The sequence below is a fragment of the Penicillium canariense genome, assembly GCF_028826845.1.
Source record: "Penicillium canariense strain IBT 26290 chromosome Unknown utg000004l_segment0_segment0, whole genome shotgun sequence".
In the NCBI taxonomy this organism is placed as follows: Eukaryota; Fungi; Ascomycota; class Eurotiomycetes; order Eurotiales; family Aspergillaceae; genus Penicillium; species Penicillium canariense.
In genome coordinates this window covers 3959112-3980355 of record NW_026622731.1, presented here as the reverse complement: position 1 = coordinate 3980355, position 21244 = coordinate 3959112, and the positions used below count along the sequence as shown (strand labels likewise).

General features: G+C 52.8%; 5 protein-coding genes across 5 annotated transcripts; 3 read left to right on the top strand and 2 right to left on the bottom strand.

The window, feature by feature from the left end:
* Positions 1-199: 199 nt before the first annotated feature.
* On the top strand, positions 200-1969 carry N7482_007703 (uridine kinase family protein; the record flags this gene model as incomplete). The annotated part of the gene is made up of 8 exons (XM_056689827.1): positions 200-370; positions 430-557; positions 621-765; positions 820-862; positions 925-1038; positions 1094-1135; positions 1188-1419; positions 1486-1969. 8 exons carry the CDS (start codon positions 200-202, stop codon positions 1967-1969), a joined length of 1359 nt encoding a protein of 452 aa, XP_056542256.1.
* A 575-nt stretch (positions 1970-2544) lies between these two features.
* N7482_007702 (pre-rRNA-processing protein ESF1) lies at positions 2545-4798 on the top strand (the record flags this gene model as incomplete). Its single annotated transcript, XM_056689826.1, has 2 exons — positions 2545-2614; positions 2685-4798. The coding sequence occupies 2 exons, from the start codon at positions 2545-2547 to the stop codon at positions 4796-4798; spliced, it is 2184 nt and encodes a 727-aa protein (XP_056542255.1).
* Positions 4799-5486: 688 nt separating this feature from the next.
* On the top strand, positions 5487-9116 carry N7482_007701 (uncharacterized protein; the record flags this gene model as incomplete). The annotated part of the gene is made up of 1 exon (XM_056689825.1): positions 5487-9116. One exon carries the CDS (start codon positions 5487-5489, stop codon positions 9114-9116), a length of 3630 nt encoding a protein of 1209 aa, XP_056542254.1.
* A 291-nt stretch (positions 9117-9407) lies between these two features.
* N7482_007700 (putative sugar hydrolase) lies at positions 9408-11920 on the bottom strand (the record flags this gene model as incomplete). The annotated part of the gene is made up of 5 exons (XM_056689824.1): positions 9408-10544; positions 10601-11534; positions 11586-11649; positions 11705-11819; positions 11888-11920. 5 exons carry the CDS (start codon positions 11918-11920, stop codon positions 9408-9410), a joined length of 2283 nt encoding a protein of 760 aa, XP_056542253.1.
* A 679-nt stretch (positions 11921-12599) lies between these two features.
* On the bottom strand, positions 12600-18119 carry iml1 (GTPase-activating protein IML1; the record flags this gene model as incomplete). Its single annotated transcript, XM_056689823.1, has 1 exon — positions 12600-18119. One exon carries the CDS (start codon positions 18117-18119, stop codon positions 12600-12602), a length of 5520 nt encoding a protein of 1839 aa, XP_056542252.1.
* Positions 18120-21244: the final 3125 nt, after the last annotated feature.

Sequence of the window (21244 nt, the reverse complement as noted above, 5' to 3'; positions counted from 1 at the left end):
AAGAGCCGAAGTTAAGGAAAAGAAAATGACTTAGGCGATTATGTCAGCCACAAGCGAACGGGTCACGCGCTAAGCCCAATCAATCGCAACTGAGACGAGACCAGCAAAGTCGCGAGATAAGACGGTGGTACCGTCCAAGTCCAAGTATCCAAGTACCTTTTTCCGTCTGGGTGCGATGGTGTGAGACTCGCTGATTATCATGGAGTCAATATCGCCGTTTTACTCGCTTACCCCGGAGGTCAAGTACTCCCCGCCATGGCAGGACCTGAGCATCATCGGTATTGCTGGGAGCTCCGGCTCCGGGAAGACCTCGGTAGCCATGGAGATTGTCAGGTCGCTGAACCTTCCTTGGGTGGTGATTCTCGTCATGGTACGCAAAGCTGCTATCGGGTCCGCTGACCGGCGAGCTTCTAACATCCCGCCGAACAGGACTCGTTCTACAAGACCTTGACTCCAGAGGAGCACCGCAAGGCCCATGCCAACGAGTATGACTTCGACTGCCCGGAATCAATTGACTTCGATCTGCTGGTCGAGACTCTCCAGGACCTGAAAAAAGGGTAGCCCATCCACCGCTGATTTTACTCGTGTTTGACTGTGCCTAACGGGGGATGCGTTTGAAGGAAGAAAGCCCAAATTCCGATCTACTCGTTTGCCGAGCACCAGCGGCAACCCCAAACGACCACCTTGTATTCACCCCGAGTGTTGATTCTAGAGGGAATTCTGGCCCTCCACGATCCTAGAATTGTGAATTTACTTGATGTCAAGGTATAGTAGTTAGACGGCCCAGAGGCTTGGCCTGCCAACTGATATCCCGCTTAGATCTTCGTAGAAGCCGACATGGACGTCTGTCTCGGGCGCAGAGGTTGGTGTTTATCCCCCTCACTTAGACCAATCGATTGTCACTGACCACTAGTTGCATGATAGTCCTTCGAGACGTCCGTGAACGAGGCCGAGATATCGAAGGCATTATCAAGCAATGGTTTGCCTTTGTGAAACCATCTTACACCAGATTTGTGGAACCTCAACGGCCCATCTCTGGTAGGTCCTAATCTATGATACTTTCCTGTTACACCTGACCTAATTTGTACCTCAGATATCATCATTCCTCGTGGTATTGAGAATACGACCGCTATTGGTAGGCTACTCTCTCGGCAGCCTCTTGATTCCATGGTGCTAACGTGCTTCAGATATGGTCGTTAAGCATATTCAGCGCAAGCTCCAGGACAAATCGGAGCTGCATACTGAAGCGCTCCGGAATCTTGGGCTTATTGCTGCCAAGGTTGAGCTACCGGCCAATGTGCATGTCATGCCCCCAACACCGCAGTTTGTAGGGATGAACACCATTCTGCAAGATCCAGAGATGGAGCATGTTGACTTTGTCTTTTACTTTGACCGACTTGCCTCGATCCTTATCGAAAAGTTCGCCTACATACCCCCCCCCCCCATAACACATTTCCTGCTTTACTGATCTCTTCGAACTCCCAGGGCCCTTGACATGACGGCATATGTCCAGACCACAGTGGAGACGCCACAAGGAAACAAGTACATGGGGCTGAACCCTAAGGGCGATGTCTCAGCAGTTGCCATTTTGCGTGGAGGGTCTTGCCTGGAGACGGCTTTGAAGCGAACCATTCCCGATTGCATTACCGGCCGTGTCCTGATCCAGACCGACGAAAGCAGCTCCGAGCCAGAACTACACTATTTGAAGCTTCCTCCCCAGCTCGAGGAGCATTCCATGGTCATGCTCTTGGATCCACAGATGTCAAGTGGAGGAGCTGCTCTGATGGCCGTGCGTGTTTTGATTGACCACGGTGTGCAAGAAGAGAAGATCGTTTTCGTGACATGTGCCGCTGGCGAGCTTGGAATTAAGCGCCTGGTTGCCGTCTACCCCAAGATCAACGTTGTTGTCGGTCGGATCGAGGCAGACGGGGAGCCACGGTGGATGGAGAAACGCTACTTTGGATGTTAGCGCCTGTATGGCTGCCTGTATGGCTGCCTGTATGGCCGCCTGTTGTCTCATATTCATTTTTCCAAGTACATACATGCATACACGAGGTAGCTATAGTCAACGAAATACATAAATCATGAGATGTGATATTTTCAAGAATTTCTTTTTGTCGAGGCAAGGTCATGCATGAAACGAGGCTGACCGCAGTGGGTCAGTCACGCCAGCAAAAAGAAGACCCCAGCAGATCCTGATCCTCGCGTTCCAGTCCAGCAATCAGCCAGTTAGGATTACCAAATCCCCCACCAAAGTTAGAAGATAAAGGATAGAATGAACGGAATACCACGAATACTGCAAGTGTCTGGCCAGTCAAACAGGATCCCAAAGTCCCGGTAGCTGGTTTTTTCCTTTTTGGGACAATCCTCACGTGTCTACACACCGCCCAGTGAAAGGCGGGCAGAAAAAAGAAAATTGACCCAGATCCGCAATGGTCAGGTTCGTTTCTTCGGTTGGACGATTGTTTTCTCAAGATTCAATCTCCAAATCTTTTTGGGTTACGTGATTCCTTTCTGTATCACCGCCTATAAGCCGATTTTACAATGGCAGGCCAGGAGAAGAAGAAGTCGAAGAAGGCTGGCTCAGCTAAACGCGAAGCTGGCTCTGTGATCAGTATGTGCCAATCCGATGAAACGGGGTATTCGCAGAAGGAGAGCAATTACTGACTGTATGGAAAATGTAGCCGATCCTCGTTTCGCTAATATTCAGAGTGATCCCCGTTATCGCCTCCCGAGCAAGCGCCAGACCCATGTCAAACTCGACCAGCGCTTCACGCGCATGCTTGATGACAAGGACTTCTCCCGCAATGCTGCCGTCGACCGATATGGACGCAAGTTGGCAAAAGATGATACCAAGAAGCAGCTGAAGAAGTTCTACCGTCTGGATGAGGATGAGGACGAGGACGAGGACGAGCACGACAAAGAAGTGGAAGTCCTGAGCGCCGATGACGACGAAGAAGTACAAAAGGAGCTCAAGCGTGTGGAAGCCCGCGCATACGATCCTGCACGAGATGGCGGTTTCACCGACTCATCATCCGAAGAGGAGAGTTCCAGCGACGAAGAAGACGAGGATGAAGCCGGGAATGAGGATGATGAGATCGAATTCCCCGATAAGCAGCAGTCCAATGTGCCACTCGGAGAGGTCACAAACCGCATAGCAGTCGTCAACTTGGACTGGGATAACATTCGCGCCACGGACTTGATGGCTGTATTCTCCAGTTTCCTGCCTGCGGGAAGTCGTGTCCAGAATGTCGCAGTTTATCCTAGTGAATTTGGCAAGGAGCGCATGGAAAAAGAGGAGATCGAGGGTCCCCCGAGAGAGATCTTCGCTTCCACTAAGGATGATGCTGAGAGCGAAGGTGAGGAGCTCGACTCTGACGAAGAAGAGGAGGAGATCAAAAAGTCTTTGCTCAAGGCCGACGATGGCGAGGAGTTCAACTCTACAAAATTGCGGCAGTACCAGCTGGAGCGGCTGCGCTACTTCTACGCTATCCTTACATTTTCGTCCAAGGACTCTGCTAAGCACGTCTACGACCTCGTTGATGGAGCAGAATACCTCTCCAGCGCCAACTTTTTCGACCTTCGTTTCGTTCCTGATGATACCGATTTCTCCGATGATAAGCCTCGCGATGAGTGCTCCCGGATTCCTGATGGTTACAAGCCAAACGAATTTGTGACAGACGCCCTGCAGCACAGCAAGGTCAAGTTGACCTGGGATGCGGACGACAAGTCACGCAAAGAGGCTCAAGCTCGAGCCTTCCGCGGTTCGCGAAAAGAAATTGACGAAAACGACCTAAAAGCCTACCTAGGCAGCGATAACTCCGATAGTGAGGATGACGAAGATGGGGGTGTCGAAATCGTCGATAACACTGCAAACGAAGGCACAAGCACCAAGCTTTCCAAGAAAGAAGCCGAGAGACAACGCATGCGTGCTTTGCTGGGACTGAGTTCTGAGCCCGCTTCCTCTTCCAAACCGGACCGCCCTGTCGGTGAGATGGAGGTTACTTTCACATCTGGTCTCGCTGGCGGCCATGGCAAAGATAGCATCTTTGAGAACGAGCCGCAAATTGAAGAGACCGCCGTCGAGCGGTATGTGCGAAAAGAGCGTGAGCGCAAGAAGCGACGAAAGGAAAAACGTCAAGCTGAGAAACGGGGCGAGGAACCACTTGCAACCAAGGAGGGAGAACATGCGTCCGATGAGGACAACGAACCTGCTCCGGTCGAGGAGGTGGAAGAAGACTTGGGCTTCAATGACCCATTCTTTGATGACCCGACCGGTAAGGCCACCTCCGCGGCCCGCCGCAAGGAGGAGAAGCGCAAGAAGCGTGAAGAACGCGCTGCGGAGGAAGCTGCCTCGGCTGCTCAACGGGCTGAGCTTGAGCTGTTGATGGTGGATGATGAGAAGGCGGAGATCCAACACTTTGATATGAATGAGATTGAGAAGGCAGAGAAGCAAGCCCGACGGAAGAAGGGTAAGGGTAAGGGTAAGGACAAGAACAAGGAGGCTGCCGTTCCGGACGAGTTCAATGTCGATGTCCGCGATCCCCGGTTCTCCCGCCTGTACGAGAGCCACGAGTTTGCCATTGACCCGACCAATCCCCGGTTCAAGGCGACATCCGGCATGAAGGCCTTGCTGGACGAGGGTCGAAAGCGCCGGCGCACCCGAGATGACGGTGAGCCCGAGGCACCTACAGAGAGCCGGGATCGTTCGAAGAAGCAGAAGAATGCTTCTACGGGGTCCGGAGTTGAGGATCTGAAGCGACTGGCAGATAAAGTCAAACGACAGTCCAAAGCATGAAAAGCTCCTGTTGTTTAGTTTAGTTTAGTTCTAGCGGCATGAGAAATCCACATCAATTCTCGTATCATATGTCACCTATCTAAAATGAGACTGACACCGACACCACCTCTCACAGGAGGTTTATCCTGATAGCAGATCAACCCCCGATCAGAAAGGGCAGAAGGACCAGAAGGCTTCACCGAGTCAACCGGCGTGACAAACCAGCGACGCGGTGTCACCTTGAAGCTGAGATCATGTGGCATACCCGTTGTCCGCTCTTCACCGCCCTTTCAACTCTCCACCCTTTCTATTCCGTCGATCCCACCACTCCCCACTCCCTCTTCAAGAACTGCTCAAGACGTGTGTCTGAGAGGTGTTTTCTTTTGTCTGATATCGATTGTGTTTGTTTGTGGGGTCCTAGCCTGCCAAATTCCCCATTGCTGCCTCCCCAGACGCCCCACTGCTGCAGCCCATCCCACTTTCGTCTTCGACTCTCCCCTCTATCGAACCCGATCACGCTTGAGATTCCCCTTTCTACCCATTGATGATGGTCCCTGTCCGGTGGAATTAAGCAATGGGTTGAGGCAGTCTAGATCGATCTAGCTGTCTGACACCCATAGTTACACTGCATTCCCCGCCCGGATCGTTTTCGTCTTCCTTGCACTTCCGAGTACATCTCTAACAGCGGCCTTGCCCCCGTGGTCTCATAATGTTGGGCCGACTGCTTAGCACGGCTGCTTCGAGCCTGAACCCGGCGGCATATTCTTCACGAAACAATGGAAGTCCACTCGAATCGGTGACCGAGGAGGAACACACCTCTGGCCTTCTCTTTCCCGATGCCAGCCTCCTCCGCCGTTCCAATACCCATACGTACCCATTACAGACAACCTTTCATTCTCCGAATGCTTCCACAGCCGGGGCATACGACGATCGTGGAGGAATGGAACTGGATGCCATCAAGGACTTTCGGGTAATTGTGGCTCAGAATGCTCTGGGAGACCGTGATGCGTGCGTTCTGCTGGACACACGTGCTTCCGCTGACCAGACCCCCACTGGCCTTGGTATCGATGCTCAGGGTCTGGACCAGTCTGGTGCCAGACATTCACGAGCTGTATCTAGTCTCACTCGCGGTCCCCGTCGAAATTTCCTTGCCCAATCCTCTGTCGTCGAATCGAGCCCGCTCTCCGCAACCGCCGATGTGCGACGGTCATCTCCCGCAAGCCCCGGCGCTTTCTCCCGGGCTCGAGGCCGCAGCTCTACACTGGCACCGGCAGGATCATGGAATGAGCCTGGCCACTCTCGGCATGGGGCCGATTCCAATGACACCGGTCTGCTCAACTGCATTTTCGGCAGCAGCGCATTCAGCTATCGTGGATCTTCAACAAAAATGCACATCATATCCGCGGATGAGGATCCAGGCATGGTTGCAAGTTTGTCCCCAGCTGCCCGGAGTCCATTGGCACGTGCATATACCACAGGCAGCTCTTCGGGGATGATAGGTGCTGCACGAGGACCGGACGGCAAGGCACCTGCCAAGGTGACCGTTCTGGTGACTCGCATGTTCAGTGTCAACCTCCCGGAAGGAGCTGAGGCATCTGCTGAACGGAATGACTATGCCAATTCCATCTACCAAGAGTCTCTGCCGGAGATGGGATTCCCCTTTCCGGACGTCTCGAAGCGAAAGAAGATTAAAGAGAAGAAAACGCCCATGTATGCGGTTGCTATTACGATTCAAATTCCTTTGTTGGCGCGAAACTCTGGACGACCCGTTTCTCGATTCAGCACTCTTGGCTCTGATTCTCCTCGCCCCGGCTTGTCTAGCTCATTGGATTCGGATTATCGCTGGCCTAGTAGCTTTCTTGATGATAGCTTGTCAGCAGCATCTCCCCCGGCGAGCCTGGATGAGCGCCTAGACCTATTGGTTGACCACTGGGATGTCATCACCCGCACCCTATCGCACATGGAAAGGCTTGCTAGGAACGAGATCCTTTTTCTACTGAAGAAAGTGGATTCTCTATCTGGGCCACACCCGAAGCCTGCCAAGCCGCCAAATATGCAACGGACCAACCAAACTATAGTTCACCTGCCGGCAAATATACTGTCCGTGAACTCCAAGCTCAAAGAGGAGGCCTTTCGCAGCACCCGCCGAATCAGCTTGGCCCTCCAGACCCCCTATGTACTGACCGGTCAAAGTCGATGGGGTGTGTGGCGAGAGGAAGGGCGCTCCATCGTCCGCGGTCTTGGTGATAAGGAGTCAAACTTCTTCTTCCTCGTACTACTGACTGCGTTCCTGGGTAACCACACAGAATGGCTCAATGCCCTTGGGCCAGAGTGGTACCGTCGCCGGCATAATCAGCAGCAAAAGGCACAACAGGATACCGACCCTATTTTGACTCATCGGACTGTTATTGTCTGTCCTGACAAGATGACTGCTCGTCGTCTCATTTTCTTGCTTTCTGCATTCGTCCCATCCAAGCAGCGCCTGGAACCGCTGCCCTCACCAATGCGACCTGGTACATCGGCATCAATGCGTGCTATTTCCCAGAGTCCACCAGCTGTGCCGGTGCTTCGTCAAGAGTCACTTCGCAGAGCGATCGAGCGACGTGCCCGTGCTCAAAGATTGATGTCGGGTGATACGGATCACCACAGACGCTCCGTGAGCGTTTCGTCCCAGGACACAGCCCAGCGTCCATCTGATGTGGTAGAGCAGATTGCCCCAGCGCAGTCTACGGCGTCAGCACGCAGAGGCTCAGATGCCCGTTCGATCAAAACACTGAGTGCAACCATCCAGCCCAAGGACATTCGGGCTCAGAATACCAGTGGGGCAACTACCTCGATGACTACCCAAAGCAGCACAGTTCCCGTGCCGCATTTTACGTCAAAGCAAGCCCGTTCCAGCCAGGGAGGATCCGAGCCCAGTGCAGCGGATACCAATGAGAGCCTGGCATCAGAGAACTTGCTGAAAAGTCTGCAAAGGAGTGACAGCTCAACGCTAGGCACAAATGGCAGCCTTCCCTCTGTTGGGGGACGGTGGGGTGGCCTGTTCTCTGGACTGTGGAGCTCGCGAGAGTCGTCCACTGATGGAACTGATTATTATTCCCCGTCCGAAGCTCGCAAGTTGTCTGTGGCTACAATTTCGGGGCCACCCCCTCGTGCTCCACCTACCTTGAGCCAGATGGTGAAAGAGGTCACAGAGTCCGAAGCGGGATATCGCCCTGAGACTGCTCCGAGCGGTAATATTTCCATTCCGGCTGCAGCTCATAGCTCCGAGGATGAATCCCCTGAGCCATCCTCGCTTACGAGCCAAGTCCGTGAATCTCCCCTGAAATTATCTGTTCGTGCGGAAGAAGGTGTGGTCGATGTTGATCTTCCACTTCCTGGTTTCTTATCCCTTTCCTCGTCTGGGGATTCGACTATTGCATCTCCCAGGAAAACTCGAACATCAGTAACAAGCGTGGATGCTATGGCGTCTACGCATAGCAGTGGCTCTGGATTCCACGGCGCTATGAAGGACGCTGACGGCCCCAGCACCCATGTTGCTGGTTGGCTTAAGCTTTTCCATGAAGATTTTTCTCTGCAAGCAGTGCGCCCATACGCTACCCTCGAGGCAGATATCAAACGTGCCATGCGCGCGGAGCCCACTCCATACATTCCCTCGACTCCTGATGTCGAGGGCTCAGAGAGATGGGTGGATGTGGCGACCACCTTGATCGCCGACACCAGAAACTCATCTGTCAAGCGTCTTCGGTTGAGACGCAAGATAATCATCGGGGAAAGCTATCCACAGAGTCACTCGCCTCCTTCACCAGCCAGTGCTCTTCACACCGGCAATTCTGGTAATTCTGGCGGAGGCGCCAGCTCCGCTTCTCCACTCACCACCTTCTTTACGGGCCAAACCAAGTCCACAGAGGAACCTTTTGTCGAACCCCAGGATCCGAACTACGTTGAAGAGCGATTCACGGAAGAGCCAGTCATGGACCTTGACGGCATTCTGGTTGATGCCGTTGAGCGAGTTCTCGGTCAAAGCGGTTATTCCTCCCTCGCACACTCGCGGGCCCCGTCCCCGTCGCGGGCTCGCCGAGGCGAAGACAACGGCCAAACGACCCCTCGTGGAGAAGACGCCCCCCCAATTGAAGTCCCGCGTGCCGAATGCCGCAAAATGGTACTTGGGGCTCTTGAAGAGGTGGTTCGCACGGTCACTGCCGAGCACTGCCGCGAAGACGTGGACAGTGAGCTCGGCATCGCTGACCGAGAGCGGCGACGGGCCTTAGCCGGTGCTGATAACACCCTTCGCGAAGGCATTCGGAAATGGCTCCTCGACGTGGAAGAGGCATGGTGATCTGAGGCTGAACCCTCCGATGTTGTTGCATGACTCTACGCTCTTTCCATTTGAGCACTGGTCCGCCGTTAGCACTTTCTTCTGGTTTTTTCTGCACCTTCTAACGTCACTTTTCTCTCCCTTTGCAGATTTCTTGCTTGCTTGACTATGATACCCAATTTTTCTGTCGAACCTCAGGCTACAGCTCACTTTCAGACAGTTACCTTTTTATTAGAATTTTTTTTATCGCAATCTGCTTTCGTAAAATGGGAACATCTATGCACAACTTGCAGTTCAGACGCGTAGCACTAATTACTGGTCGATATGAATCACCTCCACCTCATGGCCTTCAACCTCGACAGTCCTCCCACCCGAAGCTGGAGCCAACCGAAGCGTCTTCAAAACCTCGTCCGTCCGGCCCGGGTTCACGATTTCCACAATAGTCTCGGCGGGTAAAGTGCCATTGACCAAGAACTGAATCCCAGCCAGCGCATCATCCTCCGGTGCCTTGAGTGTAGGATTCGTCACTGTTACCGAGTCAGGACGAATCAGGATGGGCATTGTGTCAAACCCATGAGTTTCTGTATACCACTGCCCACCCTCATACGACTTCGAATGATCAAACCACGACACCCACTTTCCATCACCCTTAGTCCCCGGCACATAGAACGTTACCTCGCCGTCTTCAGAGAACACAGGCGCAACTAGCAGATTTGACCCGAACATATACTGCGTATCAATCGCATACGTATTCAAGTCCTCAGGGAACTCGAGGAAAAGTGCTCTCATCAGCGGCGTGCCGTTGCGGTGCCCACGCAGCGCCTCTTGCAGGATATATGGCGTGAGCAGGATCTTGCGCTTCACGCAGTCGCGCAACACAGCCGAGCAGTCTTCACCGTAGATCCAGGGCACGCGAAACGACGAGGACCCATGCAGCCGTGAGTGAGACGATAGCAGGCCAAACTGCACCCACCGCTTGTACAGTGCCGGCGGCGGCGTCCCTTCGAACCCGCCGATGTCCGACGCCCAGAAGATGTACCCGCAGAGCATGAGGCTCAGCCCGCCGCGGAGAGACTCGGCCATCGCTTCGAACGTGCTTTCGCAGTCGCCGCCCCAGTGCACTGGGTACGCTTGCCCGCCTGGTGCGGTGCTGCGCGCGAAGAGCAGGCCTTGGTTGGGGCCGACGCGGTTGCTGAGCGTCTGGTAGACAATGCGGTTGTATAGGAGGGCGTAGTAGTTGTGCATGCGCTCTGGGTCTGCGCCATCGTGGTACTTGATGCCTTTGACTGGGATGCGCTCGGCGAAATCGGTCTTGAAGCTGTCCACGCCCATCTCCATCAGCCGCTCTAGGTGACTGCTGTACCAGGAGCAGGCGGCCGGGTTGGTGAAGTCGACGACGGCCATGCCCGCTTGCCAAAAGTCCCATTGCCAGACGGAGCCGTCGGTGCGCTATGAGACAAAATTCAGATATCAATTAGACTAGATGGTGGGGTCTTATTGCTGACCTTGATGAAATACCCGCTCTTCTTGCCCTCTTCAAACAGTGGCGATGCTTGTCCGACGTACGGGTTGATCCAGACACTAATTTTTAGCCCGCGATCCTTCAGCCGCTTGAGATACCCGTCTGCATCGGGGAACATCTCCTCATCAAATTGGAAATCGCACCACTGGTAGGATTTCATCCAGAAGCAGTCGAAATGGAAGACGCCCAGCGGGATATCGCGGTCCCGGAATCCATCCAGGAACCCGGTCACTGTCTGCTCGTCATAGTTGGTCGTGAAGCTAGTCGTTAGCCAGAGATTGTAGCTCCAAGATGGGACCAGAGCCGGCCGTCCCGTGAGAGTCGTATATCTCCGCAGAACATCCTTGGGCGAGTCGCCGTACACAATGAAATACTCGATCTCCTCGCCGGGCACCGAGATATTCACTCTCGTCGTCCTCTCGGATTGCACCTCTAGACTGATCTTTCCGGGATGATTGACAAACACGCCATATCCCTTCGAGGACATGTAGAACGGGATGTTCTTATATGCCAGTTCAGAGCTGGTGCCGCCATCCTCGTTCCACATATCGACGGTCTGGCCGTTCTTGACGAAAGGTCCGAAGCGCTCACCCAGGCCGTAGACTTTCTCCCCTACGCCTAGATCGAGCTCTGCGAGCATGTAACCCTGCTTCTCGGCGTAGATCCCATCTTCGTAGCGGTGCTTTTCGGTACGCTGGTCTGCGACGTAGCCGATTGAGCGCCAAGAGTGGCCGGTGAGCTTCTTGCCGCTTGGGGCGCGGAAGACGAAGTCTAGTTCATTAGCCGCCGTGTTGACATCCAGGGCGAGCGGGCCGCTCGTGTAATTGAGCTTGTTGGTGTCCTTGTCGTGGTTGATGCTTGCATGGCCGGAGGTGGTGTTTAGGTGGTAGTGTGGACCATTGTCAGCTTTTCCAGCCCTGTCTGTCGTCAGTTTGGCTTCTACGTTATGATGTCTGACCTAGTCTTACCAATGGACGAGCTTCACGCCGATAATTCCTTCCTGCGGCGAAGTGACCTGCGCTGAGACGGTGGCTACAAGCTGGTTAGCTCCATGTTGGATCTTCGTCCTGGCAGAGAAGTCACATACGCGAGTTCAGTGTGTCTCCACGGTGCTTTTGGAACTTATTCAGCAGGAGGTGAACTGTCTCTTGCTCGGTGCGCAATCGCTCGACATTGCTCATCCACTCGATGCGGACACCTTCCTACAACTCCACAGTAATTAGCGGTTTGCCATGTCCTCAACAATCGCGAATCAGATAATTGCACATACTCGGAGGCACCACATTCCCTCCGTGAACTTCATCTTGTCCCAGCGGCCGTTGCGATGGCGCAGGAAGGACTCTGACTGTTGACCGGAAGGATCCCCGCACAAGCAACTCCAAAGTAATCACTCACCTCAAAGGGGTCAAGTAGCTGAACAAGAAAGATGAAAGCAGAATAGCAGAAGGAAAAGAGAAGGCCGCAGCCCGGTTTTCAACCAGGCTCCGCCATCTCAAATACCTCCATTCGACACGGGGTCCCGTCCGACAGCCAGATGGCGTGTAGCTCGACGACTCCGCTGCGCTGTCCGGATGGTCGAGGCGGGGCAATCCACAATTTCTCGGACAGTTGCAGCTTGGGAACAGCTGCGCTGGGGTCAGTCCACCAACCAGCGTGGGAGGAGCAGTTCCGGCTGAATTGACAGGGATTTGGCTAAATCGCGTGTGGCTTGCGCTTGGTGTGGGCCCCGATGGTCGGAGGGGAAGGTTTGGGGGTTGTTTAAGCGGGGAGGACAGGCAAGAGTAAAGTGTGTTATCCATGCCCTATAATTATGCGTACGAGAAAGTTGCGGAGCTGTGGTAATAGCGTAACATCTCCATTAACATTATTTATCACAATACATGAGAGCTACAGAGCTACAGAGCTACACTGGGACAGCATATGTCCCAGGGTATTCTCAAGCTTTCGAGAGGGGGGTTTCCCGAAACGCCACCCAAAGCCGTTCACATCAGGGGACGCAGACTCCCACTGCGTGGGCTACCCTTGTAGCTAACACTTTCTCCCCGAGCTCGGGTCCGTGCAACCTCCGGCGACTTCAGCCCGTCGCGAGAGTCGCGGGACTCCATCGTCACACGGGACGGCAAGCCGGGTGGAGGGGAGATGTGGTGGCTAACCACGCTGGCCGGGAGCTCCAGGGACGGGATGGACGTGTCCATGAGGTGCGCAGTGGTGGGCTCGACCTTGGTTGATACCGGGCGGACATGCGACTCGCTGTAGAATTGTTCGAGCTGCGCGGTGTCATTGCAGAAATCAACGAAGCCGTGGAGGATGACTTCGGGTGCTCGGTACAGATTCGCAGAGTCGATGTCCTTGGATCCAGCCGGGGGGAGTGGGCTGCCAGTATCATGAATAGGCCGGGTGAGCGGCGACAGGCGCGGCGACATGCGGTCCAGTGGATCATGCGTGCCAGTGCGGCCCCGGTATTCTGGGCGACTGTAATGCTCGTACCGGCCTGCATCTCGGCTCGACAAACTGCGCGTGCTGACCAGTCGATTCGCAAGGAACAAGAAGTCACCCTCCTCGGTGATCTGGACGAGAAGGCTACCTGCCCGGTGGATGAACTGCGGGTACTTGTAGTCCGGCTTGCCCCAGGAGAAGGAGACCTCTACATCCGCCGGGAACGCCGTGCACGCTTCCCAGTCCAGTACGAAGTCGAACTTTCGCAGGAGTGCTTTTTGGTAGTAGAGTTTGTCCGGTGGGCCTGGTTGCGCGAACGATGCATTGTTGAAGACAGTGTGAACGGGCCCCTTGGGAGGCGGGACTTTCAGCTTAACCTTGTAAGGTTTGCGGAATGGCTGGGTCCGGTCAATCGCGCAGGCTTCGGCAATGGGCACTTGAACCAACTTCAGACCAAACTTTTCTGCAGTCGAGGCCCACGAATGAACCGTGTCTTCAATCAGCTTGGGTGTTGTGTTCATCCAGCTGAGCTCGATATGGAAACAGTTCTCGGGGTTATGCAGCCGGTCATAATGGAGATCGACAACTTCAGGACGATTCGATCGTTTGCGATTATCCACGTCATATTTGAGTGATTTCGACAGCATGATAGCGACCTTATTCTTGCTCTTGGATGGGGTGTTCGGTGTTGGCGGCACACACTCGTCTGTGCTGTCGGAGCGGGTATGAACACTAGATGGAGAGTCTTTCACATTTCCGATAGCAGGTGTGGACGGCATCGATTTGTCAGGTCGAAGCTGAGGGAACCAGCCACCTCGAGATTCCGGGCGGGTGACACGATATTCAGCTGAAATCTGGTAGAAATAGTTGCCATCACGGAAATTGTGTCTCTTCTCCACGTGCTGAAACAGGCCGTGCTTCATTAATTCGTTGCCAAACCCAACCGCCTCTTCGCGGGTGTCAATATCACGAAAATTTTGTAGCAACCAAGTCGTGAACTCGAAGCCAATGAAACAGTTGTAATGCAGCCGCCAATGCCATCGTCGATCCATCATTCGCACACCCTTTTCAGCCTGGATCACCTGGGCAAAAGTGGACAAGTTGATGCTGGATCTCTCAAGCAGTTCTGACTCGGGGAGAAGCTGAGCTGGCGGATTGTCGAGTCCCGGGTCAATGAGCAAGAGCCGATCAAGCTCTGCAGCGACAACTTCTGATGGGTTCCGCGTCTGGTACATGATATTGAGTGGATTAGCGTCCCTCTTCTTGGTCGATGTTTCAAATCGCTTCTCCTCAGGGGATACATATTTGTGTCGCTGCCAGATATGGGTGAGCTGGCTAATTCCGAGCAGGTGGATTTCCTCTTCGTTATCCTCGTTGAAGGATTGCAAATGACGCCGCGAATTAGTGTGCAATTGCATGGGGATCAACACATAGCGAACCCGCCAGAAATGGAGTTGCTGTGCCGGATTATGGAGGTAGTCCCGATGACCTGCCAAGTAATTGTCGGCATAGTTCCAGTTATACTCCTCGGCGGTTGTGTCCAGCTTAATGTCCTTTAATTCATATTCTGGATTCAGAATGGTTCTCATGGCTGGCTGATACAGGGTGAAGCTCGCTTGTTTGGAAGACGCAAGCACCGCAGCTGTTTGGTGTGTAAAGCGCGTCACTTCTATTTCACCACCGTGTACGCAGATGAGACGATGAATAGCATTCCCCTTGGAGAGGAAAACAATGACACCGTCTCGTTCGAGACCCCGCGTGTCGAAGACATTTAAAGACTCGAGAGCAGGTTGTGCCGACACGTCAGCCACATTCTTGCCGACAACGATCTGGAAGCCGTGGGACAGTCGAAGCGAGATCATCTCTCGCAGGAGTATGCCGCGGGACTTGGGACATTCGAATCCATCCGAGTCATCGTTTGGAAAGACACGATACGGTGTTTGTAAATATTCAGAAGCAAGTTCAGTGGCTGTGGGGAACTCTTCGGTGGTCAACGGCAGCACTGCCGGTGACTTCAAACTTTTCCACTTGACCACAGCCACATGTGGAGGACGAGGGTATGCATGCTGCCAGCGGCCAAACCAGCTAGTGTTGCGCAGAACGTCCTTGGGTGTATTGCAAGGATTCACAGATCGAACCCAAGGGGAGAGGGCTTTGCTTGGCGAGCACCGAACCGACCCATCTCGAGAACTGTGATTGACAGTGATCCCAACTTTATGGTCTTGGAGTCGCCTTGGGCCTTCGTCACGGCCCTCTTCATTGAATTGGGTGTCGGCCGCCGATGTCGATAATGAACTCTGCGGCGCTCCACGTTCTGGCTGCTCCGCAGCTTCTGAAGGCTTTTTTACTGGCGGTTTTATGGATATCGGCTTGGAAGGAGCTGGCCGGGGCTCCGGACGAAGCTTTGGAGGTGTAGATGGTCGTGATGACACGTCAGCAATGGTTCGGATCGACGTAGTTTCCGAAGGACTCAAGGACGCAATACTTCTGGTGTCTGACGAGAACGTGCTGCGAGGGCCTCTTTGGTTGGACATGGGTCCCGCACTGGCATGCTCTACATGGATGCCTGTACTTGCTTGGGCTCTCGGGGCAGTGGCACTCAGACCACGGAGCGCAAAGCTGATTGTTCGAGAGATCCTCGAGGCCCGTGGAGCTGCCACAGCCTTCAATACTGGCTTATTTGGTGATGGGCTCTTTGAAGAGATAGAGCCTTTTGGAGTGGTAATAGAGGATGCATCAAGTCTCCGGGGACCACTAGCCCACGAAATCTGATTGTTCTCGCTTGCGTTCGTCTCATGTTCGCGAAGATGAGATATAGATCGCGCAGATATTCGTTCATGCACGCCCGAAACCTGGACCTCGGGTTCGCTTAGGCGCTTGCTTTTGGGCTTTGGGGCTTGGCGCCGTTTAGGAGCCGCTGAGAAGACATTTTCATCGTACTGATCCATCCAACCCATCACGGACTTGCGTGATTTCTGCAAGACCTTAGCCTGTTTTTCACTTTGGTCGGCAACATTTTCAAGGAACGATGATGGCTCGGGCCTTAGACTGTCACTGTATTGCACTTTAAGAGACGAGGAATTCGCAAAACGTGTCCTTGGAGCGGAGCGAATAGGGGCAACATTTCCAAGCCAGGTGCCACGAGACCTTCCCAGATCATGTCCCTCAAGCAGGTACGGAATAGAGATGTTTGATTGCTCACTTTCCATGACTCCCATCATTTGGATCTCGTACATACGCACCCGCGGGGTGAAAGCTTTGGATGGCCGGGTGACAGTGAACGGAATGGGCGCATTGGGGTCGTTTTTCAGAATTCGACGAGCTTCTCGGTACGTTTCGGGATTCCAATAGGAAATATCAAGCCAATGGGGGATTCCGTAGCTCCAATCCTTTGGCTTAAGGTTGCCTCGCTCTCGCATGCGAGTGGCAGAAAGATATGACCCAGGGGACAGATAGGATGATCTGCTGACCAGGCTCGATATGGAATGAGGTATCTCGGGTGACATATTGGTTTTGGGGTTTTCACTTGTCTTGGAGAATGAGCTATAATGCTGTTCAGCCGGCTCTCGATATTTGAACAAAGGCACTGAGTGAAGAGGCATGGGGCTCAAACAGACGAGATCAATAGCTATGCCACGATTCGCAAGGGCTTCTGTAGTAGAGGCAAGAGACTCGTAAGACACCTCGAACACACCGCTACCAGGTGTGATGACAATGATTGAAGTGCCTGTGTGCACCATATCTCGGTCAATATGGTCATACGCTAAGTGAGCGGAGGCAAGATGAATGGCTTCTAGAATGTTGCCTCGTAGAGCTGTACTAGGACGCCCGGCAATAGTCGCGGTATGAGGCTTGGCAGGGATCTTGATACCGCTCCCTGCTGCAGCATCCAGATCTTCTGTTTTCAGGATAGAGACATCTCTCAGGAATGTTCGGAAGTTCTTTTTCAGCTCATCGAGAATAGTGGTCCAGTGGCCACTTGCCATATCGTTCACAACAACACGGTAGAAATCACGAGTCGGAACACGATTCGGACCAGAGGTATTCTTCAAGTTTCCAGTATTGAGTCTGGACAGGTTTGGGTGGGTAGATGCATCGTATTCCACGCGGGTAAACAGGACGATGGTGACCAAATGCTTCGCGTCAGAGTTGACCCATCGCTTGAAAAGCTCCGGTAAGAAGCCGTTGATAACTCGGCTGAACAAAATATCCCCAGATCCTTCGGAATCAAAGTCCCACATCTCTCGCGACATCTGAATAAACAAGACATATTTGGCTGATTCGCTGCGGAAGACCGGAATGGTATTAGGCGAGAAGTAGCCGGAAAGGACCTTCTTCTCTCGAATGAAGATGTTCTTGATAGTGGCTTTGATACTGCCCATGAACATGATCTTTTGTCCCTTGTAGATGATCTTGTCTACAAGCTCCGACATGACCAATCGCCACATATCAGAGCGAACCATGTACTGATCGCGAAACGCGATATCCACGTGAGACGCGGCGCATTGCTCCCGATTCACTATTGCCAAGAGTACCTGGGTCCGGTTCTTGAACCCAAAGATATTGGCCACGCTGTTGGTCACTGAGATTTCCATTTTTGGATGCCGAGACTTGATGTCTTGCGGGAGAGGCTTGACCACGAATAAACATCGGCTTTGCAGCGGGGTTTTGAATTTGGAAGTGCGGTCAGTCTGGGATGGTGGATTCAGATCACTATGGCCGTCACGGGCTGTCTTCACAGCTGCATCTGGCTTCAAGGCGGAATGGACGGGGTCCCCAGACGCTCGAACAGGCAGAATCTCAACCACATCGCCGACTTGGACTCCACTTTCACCGAATGCCGAGGGGTTGAGTAAAATTTCCTCCCGTGAGAACATCTCATCGTGAACCCACAAGGTGCATTGTCTCCGGGTCAAGCTGGGGAACACTCGGACAATGCGTTCGTCCGGCGTGGGGCCGTGGTCGCGATGCGATGCTTCAATTGAGTGGGCCGTGGAAAGGGTCTCCAAACTTGCGGCGCTCACCTGCCGCAGATGGGACCGCCTCATGGGCCCGCGCAAAGACATCTTTCAGCTTCACTGCATCGCCAGAGGGGAAATTGGCAGCTTCGCCGGGGATTGTTTCGGTAGGCATGGACCGCATCATGCGGATCAGCACCGATAAGATAGGACGTGTCACGTGCAGTCACGTTTTCATTTGGTGCCTCAGGCGTTTTACATGGCAATGGGGCAAGTCATTGAAGCCTTTCTTACTAGAGCCAGCCAGTAGTGTAGCGCAGTTGATCAACAATGTTACGAAAGTTCTGTGCCTCGTGCATTCCTCTAGTTCTCAAAGCTGGTCAATTGTGTAGCGCATTAGCGACACAACATTATTTGGAAGACACAGTACATTTATTCATTAGACTCGATGCCAGGCGTCTCAACCAAACCTCCTCTAGTCTCCCGATCAGGCTAACGAAAAGGACCGAAGAATGAGATATTGATCCATGTCAGGAGAAATACACCTGAAAGAAATAAGAAGACATTATCTTGTGGTAATCTCCGTCCGCCCATTTCTCCGTCTCCGGCATACCACTGCACAAATAAATTCAAAACGGAGTGTACAACTGGCCTAACCCAGACGTCCAGGTGTCCAAAACCAATCTGCCTTACAAGAGCTCCATAGGGCCTTCAACAGGGGCCTTTTGGCTACCGGTGTGGGAAGAATACTTGGTGAACACGTATGTTGTTAGTATCCTCGGCCATTTTACGAGGGATGGCGCAGCGTGGCTATCTTATTCGCCTGCTGAATACTAAATACTACCAAAAATCGCGAATTTGCTTTAATCGGTGCTATGCTTGGTCGAACCAAGCTGGTGTTGACGAGGCAGGCCCCTATGATGCCACTAGTACTTGGGTGACGAGCAAGAGCCGACAGCATATTCCAAACTTGTTTGAGGGCCGAATGCAAGAGATTTATCTCGCAGGCCATAGAAAACCTCTTTCGTCTTGTAGAATCAAGTCAATGAGCGTCAAGAACTTTTTTCTTATAATAATAATAGTAGTAGTAGTTTTTATCGGTCATGTTAACATGCGAACAGCAGGCCGCAAGCAATGTCGCAGCTACATGAGTCGCGTTGGGCCAGAAGCACTCTAATAGATTCAGGGCCCCTTCAGCCGCTAACGAGAATATCGCTTACCCTAGCGTAGAGTGAATCGAGAGCTGGAAGTAGCTTATTGGCATAGCTGTTGATATACGCAGCTTTTGGGGCCGTCAAATTCGAAAGCTAAAGCACATTGTAAATGCGCGGCTGGGATGTGATATCACTCAGAAAGAGCTATCTTTCTAAGAGCCGAGTGTTACGAGGTAAAGTGATGCCGACTCGGGTCCATATTTATAGCTAGGTTGGTTCTCACACCAGATTCGCGACTGGCTCTTCAACCAGGATATCACGCAGGTGGAATATTTGCTTCTACACGAGGATGTTGGTACAAGTAAGTTACCTTTTAATTTATCTATCTCAACATAGAACCTAAGCTAATACAAAAAGCCCTGGAACTCAAATATGGCCCATATAGCGGCTCCTACAAGGACCCCAACTTTTTCTTACGCATCAACGACCATCCCCTTCCAACTTAGACCAAGCTGCGGGGCTTTAGGGAAACAGAAAAACGTCATAGCAACCACGCGACCGAAGCCATGCTGTGGGCAAAGAGCCTGGCCGGAACAAACCACCTCCAGGGATTCTGTCAAAAGTTTTCAAGTTGTATGTCCACTGTCCCGCTCAAAGCTGGCGTAGACGATTTATTGCCATCCCGGGATGTACCATCCAAGAATGATGTCACCAGGTCACGCCGCATCGATCTCAACTTTGATTCGATGTCATTTCAGATTTAAGAGACTGAACTACCCATGAGTCTGCTTATCAAATTGTATCAAAAACTCCCATAGCAGCATCAAATTCCCAATGCTGGGTTCTGGTTTCCAAGGAAAGGACTCAGCGTTACTCTAAAGCTCCGCAATATGATCGTCACGACACCCGCCCAGGAATAGTGTTTGCCAATGCACAACTGTGGACCAAGAGTGAGGCGTGAGGCGTGAGGTGCGTGTGTATCTGAGGGCGACTTTGAAGTTTCATTGAATCGACGTGGAAGGGTGGTCGCCAGTGCCGCGCTTCCCGAGGACAGTCGCCGAAATTCTTGGTTTATCACCAGTGCCACGTCCTTATTTCAAAGTTTCCTTGGGCTCCCAGCATCAGAGGGCCACCATTACTACCATGAGGTGGCCTTTTCCATGTCTACATATCGAGATCGAACCTACAATGCTCCGATCTAATATGCAGGAATAGAACTCGTTGCGTCTCATGACCACCAAGGTGTGATGATGTTGGCACGCTCGAACAGTCTTCGCCAAGCGAGGAAATAACTCTAGGCTGATGAGTGAAGCTCAACCTCCGAGATATTCTTGGGAGGCCAATGAAACCAGAACTGGCCCCGCTGCCAGTGCTGCGCTATCGCCATGGACAGCATCGCCACAGCAACCATCTTTCTCCCAATTCATCCTCAAAGGTTTATTTGTATTCCCAAGATCGTGGATGATTTGCACATGTGCCTTCGGACTGTGCTGGATGTAGGTCGATGCCGCATTTTGGGTGATCAGGGCCGTGCTGTTGCTTGTCGCCAGACAGGTCGAACGTCTTGATCCGAAACGTGCTTTATTTCGGGGTGTTGGCTCAAGTGAATCATCCCTATGATCCAAGGTGTCGGTGAGTTAGCCTTGCTTGTGATTGATAGAAATGCCAATTGACTCACTGAAGCATTCGACCGTCCGACTCGCTCGAAGTCGCCCTTGGGTCAGCCGCACCGCGCGCAACAAGCCGTCATTCACGTTGGAAGGAACTCTCGAGTGGAAACATCCTTCAAGGTGGAGTATTGTGCGACTTATCGTCAGATGGGTTAATGGGCTTTGTCAACTGTTTCATCATCCACACTGACATCGTGTTGTTCTTTGAACCCAGAGGATCACAACGCCTGCATTTCAGAAAATATTTCTCCAGATCTCCGTCTGCCTATTGAAGTGAGACACATCGTCCGATAGATCCTCAAGAGAGTTCTCCAGCTACTCTAGTCCCGGACGGCTCGACTCTTTCTCGTTCGCGACGAGGTCGTGAATCAGACGGGCCTTCTCACCATCGTCGCAATGCGCGTGCCGG